Raw genomic sequence first — 8,978 nt, forward strand, 5'->3', positions numbered from 1 at the left:
AGGGTTGTACCCGTGATGGACATACACCAAACACCAGGAACAGTTCTACAGGGCTTATTAGGGCTCCGGAACTAACCGAATGGTTGACAGAACCTTTATCACTACAAATAGCCACCAGTAGTGAAACACAGAAGCAACCGGCCAGGGATTCCGTGGATATCTCTTTACAACTAAAACAGTTAGACCAGAAATTGGTCAAATATAAAAATATCCAACTAGAAATTGCTTATTTTCGTGAGTGCTTGAGTGAGGGAATTGTCCCTAAGGGCTTAAGATCTTGGCAGTACCCGACTGGGCTAATAGATGAGTCATTATTCCACCAGGACTTATTGAAATTATGCAATAAGCATGGATTAGAACTACTGGAAGTAATGTGGAAACACTATCAATTTTTATCCGCTTCACTCATGGAAGAAGCAACTACCTTAAATGAATCAATCCAAAAGAATATAAACTTTGCACGATACCAATATGATTATGACCGAATTTTTGGTAGTACTGACAATACATGGGTAAAATAAAAGAAAGCAAACTCAAAAAACTTAACAGAGACCAACAAGCATACAGCAGTGGTATGGCCTATCCAAACCCTCCCCCTTCCCAAGTTAAAAAATGGGTTGGCCCAAAACAAACTAATGGGAGGAATCAAATGAACCAAGCCGACAATAGTGTGCAAAGCCAGCAAGGAGATTCAACAACTAAAAATACAAACAACACTGAGCAGCACAATACCGGAAACATTGTTTCCACAGTGCTTCCACCCCAGGATGAATTAGTATTTCAACAGTCAAATTTTCAAACAGGAGCCTCGCATTACAACCTGAGGCAGAACACAAATTTTGTGAACAATTACAACAACAGGAACAACTCCATCCCGCGAGGGAAGAGGGGGAGGTAAATATTAATCCTATTATCCATCAAGAGAAATGTTCCATTTTGTATAATATGGATAAAGACTTTAAAATCTTTAATTATGCCAATGTTGAAATCAACCCTGCTGTCATTGAGTTGCTTGCTAGAGGTAGTACCTTTGTCCCCAGTAGCAAGGCTGACTTAGTTAAAACTTTAGTCGACTTGAAACTGTTCCTTAGAAAAATTAATTTGAAATTGTTTTTTTGGAAGGGACCGAACAGAGGTTAATAACCTACATATTGCAAGCACTTTTTTACCGCCAATGCACCCTGTTTTAAATTTATTTGACAAAATGTATGAGATAGACTTAAGAAACATGTTGTGTACTAACATTTACAGGAAAAATGTGCCTCTTAATGTAACCACACAAAAAAACAGTCTTGCATTTATTGAGAGAGTCAGGGGTTAGAATTATGCAACTGAATAAGGGAGGGGTATTAGTGGTCATGATGCAGGAACAATACACTGATAAAATGCTGAGTATACTAAACAGTAATGCATACCAAGAAACATCTAGAAACAAACTGCATCAAGCATATTCCAGAACTGGGTCACTGTTTAATGACTTCTTTATAGAAGGAAGAATTGATTTGTCAACATTGAACTACTTGACTATGTTAACACCCAGGACCCCAATTCTTTTTCAAATTCCTAAAATTTCACAAATCACTGGCTGACCCCCCCCCCCCCCCCCATGAGACCCTTAGTGGATGCTAGAAACAGCGCTATGTACCCCTGTGCTAAAGTGGTGGACAATATATTTCAAAAATATGTAACACAAGAGAATGCAATTTGCAAGGATTCATGGTCATTTCTCCAAAACATTAACAATTTTGAATTTAATGGTAACCTAAACTTTTTAACCGTCGATGTGAGGGATTTGTACACATGCATCCCTCACGAAGAAGGTATAGAATGGGTGAGTTTCATGTTAAGGAAAAGAGGAGCAAAGCAAGCAGAAATAACTTTGGTAGAAGAAATGCTGGACATAGTTTTATCATACAATTTTTTTAACCTTTAACAATAGAACTTATTTACAGAAAACTGGTGTAGCCATGGGTTCCCCATGTGGGGGGAGCTTTGAAAATGTTGTCATGGCTTAATGGGAACAAGAAGTGATAGGGAAGAATGACCAAATGATGAACAAAGTAAAATTTTATACACGTTTCCTTAACAATATTTTTATTTTAATAAAAGGAGACAAAAAACAGCAATTGACTTGGTTTCATTCTTCAATTCCAGTTCCTTTTTTTTGTCCTTTACTTACACATATAGTAGTGACAGAACTGTATATTTAGATGTAGACTTATGGAAAGACCATGGGAACAGATCATTTTGTGCAAAAATTTATAGGAAAGAAACATATTCTAAGTTTTCTCTACTACAGTAGTAATCACCCCTGGTACCAGAACAGATCAGTAGTAAAAGGGCAATTGGCTAGAGCAGCCCGTATGGTCTCAAGAGACTCGGACTTTTTGGAAGAGTGCCAATTACTAAAAGAAATGTTTATGAGACGTGGATACCCAAAACACCTCATAGACAGTTTAGTTAATGAGGTGAAAACAAAAAGAGAGTCAGGCACATACCAAGTCATTCTTGGTGGTACAAAACATGCAGCAGTACAAATCCCAAAACAAGGATACCACATCATTAAGGTTGGCATTCATTACACCCTTTAGTATTGACAGCGAGGTTATTTCACTAATTATCCACAAAAATTGGCCCATAATTAATAGTGACAAGGAATTAAGAAGCAAATTACCAGAAAAAAACAAAAATAGTCTGGAAAAGGGGTAGGATCCTGAAATAAATCATGGAGAGTAATACATTAGGACTACCATGGAGGAAGGGCATGTTTCAATGTAATATGTGTAACTACTGTTCTTACATGAATATTGGAGAAACTTTTTGTATTAGGAATGTTACCTATCAGGTGAAATATAAATTCACTTGCCAGTCCAAAGGTGTAGTTTATTTAGCTTAGTGCCAACAATGTACAGCATTTTATTTTGGAAAAACTGACAGGAAGCTTCATGAACATGTTTATGAACATCTGCATGCTATTAAGAAAGGTGGACTAGAAAATGCATTAGCAAAACACACATCAGAATATCCGAACCATAAATTCCTGTTTAGAGCTGTAGATTGTGTTCAACCAGATGGCAGGGGTGGACCATACTGTGTACAGTTAGAGGTCCTGGAACTATGCTGGCAGATATGCAGTAATGCAAGCAGTTTTCCAGGACTGAATGAAACATGCTCTCTTTATCCTATTTTGAAATTAAAAAATTTGACTAGGTAGGCATATATGAGTACGCATTTATTACCTAGACAAACTATATATAACTCTACACAGGTATATTTACATATTTGACTCATTACATACTTATACATTTATACATTTTTAATTATATGTACAGATTAGGTTAAACTTAATCCATTGAACATCCAAGGGTGTACACTGTTTTGAAGCTTATTAAACTGTTAGCTATTAATGTTTTCAACTAGATGTTTATAATTATATACATTATAGTTCTGTATGCAGACATATATTTTTGTATAAATATGTTCCTATTTTTCTATATTTCCTGTTTTTATATATTTTTTATATTCTTGTGCACACTAGATTTAAGATAACTGAACAGGTTATTAGTTTGAAGTGTGTAAAATACACACTATCTGTTTAAAACAATTTGTTAAAAATGTTTTTCTATATGTTAGGGAATTACAGGATGGGTCAAATCATTTTGTATTTGATTGAAAGTATGATTTTAAACGTTGTTAAATGTTCTAAGCCTATTATGGTTATATCATTTTAAACTACTTTATGTTAAACAAGCAATTTAATCAGCTGTGGAGTTTGCATTTCTGGTACCACGTCCCGAGGATATTGATTGCATTTGATGAGAAGTCTCTTTGTCTGAAGAAGTCCCACAACTAGGTGGGATGAAAAGCACTTAACCTGTACCCGCATTTATTTTATTTAATTTAATTTACATTAAACTAGACTTTTAAATCCAACTATACAGTTACTTTGTGTTTCTGGGTGTGTGGTACTCTGCAGGTTGCAGCTATTTGTCTAAGTCATTTCAGTTTGATTTGTTCTACGAGTTTTTGGTTTGGAGACAAAGCCAGAGAGGCAAGATTGCATTGGTTTGGACATATGCTGAGGAGGGATGCAGGGTATATTGGGAAAAGGATGCTAAGGATGGAGCTGCCAGGTAAAAGGAAAAGAGGAAGGCCTAAGATAAGGTTTATAGATGTGGTGAGAGAGGACATGCAAGTGGTTGGTATGACAGAGCAAGATGCAGAGGACAGGAATAAATGGAAATAGATGATAAGCTGTGGTGGGTCTATATTATATTCTCAAAAGCCGACAATGTCGAATCTGACATTGTCGACATGAGAATATCGAACGCTCAGAATCTCGAGCGTGTAAACAGAAATCTCCTTAAGGGGGGATTTCCGTTTACTGCAATGTAGTGCAGTCTCAGAGCTGGTATATTTAAGTAGCGGGGGTGAAGGGGGGCTTGCCTCTCTGCTTAAACCCGTTAGGGTACTTTTTTCTTTTTCTTTTTTTGGTCTTTTTATAAGGTCGATGTTTGAAGACATCGACCATATGGTGTCGACCATATGTTGTTCGATGTTTTCAAACGTCGATCTTATAATATAGACCCACTGTGGTGACCCTTAACAGGAACAGCTGAAAGAAGAATAAGAAGAAAAAGACCAATGTATAATAGGAATACATTATTATTGGTAAAAGGGAATTAAGTATTTTGCTGTGTATCTATATATGTATGTGTATGAGTATATCTGTATCTATATCTGTCTATACATAAATATAGATATATTTTTAATGCTAATGTCAAGCTACAGGAATTTCATGTGATACAATTCCTTCTAGATGGAGGCACAGTGAATACCACATTGTGGCTGGAAGCACATCCACATTGTCAATGATGTTTTTTGAGCATCATGGCCAGCTTTCAGTCAGGGGTCTATCAAAGATTTTTTGAAATTATACACCACTTTCCAGAATGAAGTCCCTTCTCCAATAATTTACCCCAATATCAGAAAGTATGGGTATTTGCATGAAACTCATTTAACTAACCAGACATTCTGCACAAAAAAGATCTATTTAAATTACATATAACAATGAACCACGCCACATATTCAAATTTTATTTTTCACTATAAATTCTAGCACATTTCATTGTACAGAATAAATATAAATAAATAGCCTTCTTTAGACTTCTTGCTATAAAATTATATATTTTGCATACAGTCTGTATAATTGTGTGCTCAGAATTATATATACGGATTTATTTTTCCTTAGTCCAAACAGTATTTATTTGCTACTGATACATGAATGGGCAATACAGACAAGTTATCCTTAAACTTCTGTTTTGGTTTAATGCTTCACAGTGCTTTGATACTGACCCCTAATCAGTTTCTTAATGAATATTCTTCGATGCATGTAAACTCAGCAGTAACTGTGCTGCTGTGTTCTGCAGAATTTTTCTCTCTTCCAGATTATCCTGCAGTTTCCCTACCAATTCAAAATACCGGAACAAAGAATCCTTTGGCCATGCCACTGGCTCATTCTCATCCTGATCCTTCAGTAGGTGCAGCTTTTTGCAGATATAGGACTCCCATTCTATATCCAATTCATTCATTTCATTCTGACATTTTATTTTTTTCATAGGTGCTGATTCTGTAGAGGATGAAAGTAGATTCTGTTTGTGGGTAGTCATCTTGTTCAGTCTCCTGTTAATGATCTGTGCCTTAAACATGTCTTTTTTGTTCTCCTTTTGTAGTTTCTTAACTTCCTGAGCAAGTTTGTGATGAATTTCTTGGAATTTATCTACCATAACTCCCACAAATATATTTCGGAACATGAAGGATGCAATGAAAATCCAGAGAATTATGTAAGTAGTGCTGAAGAACTTATTAACTTCTGGAACTTTCCAGAGTTCTAGCAGCAGGGAAGTCCAATGGTCATTTGTGAACAGAATAAATAGAGTCACAAAAGCATTTGGGAGATCCTTGAAGTATTCTTTATAAATCAGATCACCACGGTAAGAATGGGTTAATGCCTGAAACATTGTTATACCACATACAGCAAATATGAAGGCAAAGATCAGTAGCAAAAGTAAAATGTAGACCATGGACTTCATTGCTTTAGTGACAGCTAAGATAACTATCCTTGCTTTCTGGAAATTAGACAAAATTTTCAGGCATCGCAGAATTCTAATTGCTTGAAAAATTTTCCCGCTCAGTTTGTGAGAATTAGTCATTTCTGGAAGGCTGTTAATAATTTCAGGAAGAACAGACAAAGTTGTAATGATAAAATCAAAAATATTCCAATTACTTTTCCAAAATAAATAGAAATTGTCTAGCATTTTTAAGATGATTTCAGCAATGAAACAGCAGAGGCAGAACAAATCCACAAACTTCACTGCGTCCATCATAACCTGCAGGTTTTCTTCTTCATGATCAAATACCTCTGCCTGGATGGCTAATGCCACTATATCAAGGAAGATAAGCACCAAGATGATTCTTTTAAACAATTTACTATGAATAACCCAGTAGGCCCACATATTTAGAGAAGGCTTTCCTCTGAAGAAGTTCTTTAGCTTGTCGTATTGCCATTGCATCTCTGTGACATTTTTGCTTCTTACAGGGTGGACTTGGAAGCTATCACTCAGAAAAGGATCTGAGAGCAGTTCAGCTGCAATATTTCGATCACAAATATCCATGGTGTTAGTCTTTGGAAATAAATGTCTTTTTTCCTGAAAATGATCTGAAAAATAAAATATCTGAAAACATTTTAATCTCACAAGGTCAGCCTGTGAAATATTTTTAATTGGAACCTGTTCTTTGTTGTTTTCCATTGGGCCTCAAAAGTCAGATAGTCTGAAAGCAGTCTGTAAGAGAGTAATTTGCCTTTTGTTACAATATTTTTCAGATTTTCAGGTATCACGTTAACATTCCAATATACGTATTCTTACATAAGGGGTGTTGATATCATTTTGTCTATAAAGGCTTATTTCCACCAGCTAGTTTCACCACCAAATAGTTTTATTACTGTTGAATTTCATCTGTAGAATTTTATTTGTAGAATTCTGTGTTTGGAATTCTTTGTGTAGAATTCTGTTTATAGAATTATGTCTGTAAAATTCTGGGATTAGAATTCTGTCTGCAGAATTCCATCTGTAGTATTTTATTTGTAGACTTTTATGTTTGCAATTCTCTCTCTATTTTTTTTTAAGTTTATTTACCAGGCCTATTGCAGTCATATCCAGATTTTGGAGGGATTTCCCTGCTTTTGTTCTCAGACTTTCCTTTATTCCTCCTAAAATTGAAAATTATTTTGTAAAGTTTAAATTTAATAATATCAGCATTTACATGTGTCTCTTATTTAGGGGATTTTCATAATTATTTTATTGCATTGTCTTTAACTTTAGAGGTAAAAGTTGAGAGCTACGAGTGCAGATTGCAGTTTAAAGCAAGCTATAGATAAGACAAAAAAAGAAAAGAAATAAAAAAATTTCACAGTCACCTATCCAACGGTGACATAGGATTGTAGGGTCATAGGAGATTACTAGACTATCGACTCAGAGGTCATTTTAAGCCTAGCCATTTCATCCCAATATAATACCATGAAAATGCTAGTCAGTACCCAAGATTGCATTCAGTGATGACTGCCCATGTCCAGGATGGTTGTGGGAACTATCCCTGGTAAGAACTTACAGTGCCCCATCCACTCGTCCAGGTTCCTCTTGAACAGTGTCATAGAGGTGCTCTGTTTCACATGAATTGGTAGCCTGTTCCAAAGATGCAGCAGTCCTGGGAGATATATCTGTCCCTTCAGCATGTCCAATTTAAGTTGCAGGCCATATTTAGGTCCCTGGAATGGGGATCCCTAGTCCCATTTGATTTACTGATATGCAGCAAGTTCAATTGGTTTGGGTCTTGGACTGCTCTGTAGGCCAGGCTTAAGTCTCCCCTAAGAAGTCTACACCACATGGACTATAGTGACAGAGACTTTTGTTGGTCTATGTAAGGCACATGCTGGAGCCTCTTGATCTTCTTTGTTATAAACATTAGAGGTCTCTCCAGTTGCTAAAGGTGCTTTATATAGTATATGCTGAGCGGGGCATTATACTCAATTATGGACTGGGTTAGTGCTGAGTATAGAAGGGTTATAACCTCTTTTGCCCAGAGGTGATGCCTTTACTAATCAAGCGTGCTATGTAGAAAACCTTTCTTACTACAGTAGACACATGGTGGTTGAGGTTAAGGTTGCAGTCAACTTGTGATCCCAGGTCCCATACCACTTCATGGGTACTTAGGATATTGTTGATTTGATAGTGTGAAGGGACATTGTTTGTACCAAAGGGAATTGATGATGGATTTCTTTGCATTCAGTTTGAGACCAGTCCTTAGTCTATGTGAGACCCTCCTGGAGTATACTGACATCATTTGGGGATTCAGTGATTGCACCTAGTTTGCAGTCGTCTGCAAACCTGGTCAGTCACAAGCCCTTAGTTTGGACCTGAACTTCTGAGATGTGTATTCCAAACAGTAGAGGGCCCAAAACTGACCCCCTATGGCATCTCTATGGTAACAGGTCAGCTGGTTGATGTGGATTCACCCACTTTGATAGTGTGTGTCCGGTTTGTGAACCAGTTGGCAATCAATCTTACACGGAAGGGGTTTACATTCATTTTGTCAAGTTTATTGCTAATGCCTAAATGTGGTATTGTGTTGAAAGCCTTTGCCAAGTCGAGGTATGCTGTGTGCACAGATTTGGCCTCATCAATGGCCCTGATCACATTTTCAAAGAAGTCCACCAGATTTAACAGGCAAGATCTGCTCTTGACAAAGTTGAATTGGGTAGGATCCAGGGTTTGGAGGTTGCCTATGTCTTTATTTATGAGGTACATAATGATACGTTCCATGGCCTTACAGATGAGGCTGGTCAGGCTTAGGGGCCTGTAATTCCCTGGGTCTGTTGGTAGGCCACCTTTGTGGAGGGAAATAACTGTTTCTGTTCTCTGT

The 8,978-nt window shown here is 36.8% G+C and overlaps 1 protein-coding gene across 1 annotated transcript; it reads right to left on the reverse strand.

Moving 5' to 3' along the window:
• Positions 1-5,368: 5,368 nt before the first annotated feature.
• CATSPER2 (cation channel sperm associated 2) lies at positions 5,369-6,673 on the reverse strand. Its single transcript, XM_044069902.1, has one exon. It carries the CDS (start codon positions 6,671-6,673, stop codon positions 5,369-5,371), a length of 1,305 nt encoding a protein of 434 aa, XP_043925837.1.
• Between the last annotated feature and the right edge of the window lie 2,305 nt (positions 6,674-8,978).

Source organism: Protopterus annectens, chromosome 4.part0, assembly GCF_019279795.1.
Source record: "Protopterus annectens isolate FY-2018-M chromosome 4.part0, PAN1.0, whole genome shotgun sequence".
In the NCBI taxonomy this organism is placed as follows: domain Eukaryota; kingdom Metazoa; phylum Chordata; order Ceratodontiformes; family Protopteridae; genus Protopterus; species Protopterus annectens.

Excerpts from the sequence above, each read along its gene's own strand:
- CATSPER2 (XM_044069902.1), bottom strand. The coding sequence starts at position 6,673 with ATGGATATTTGTGATCGAAATATTGCAGCTGAACTGCTCTCAGATCCT.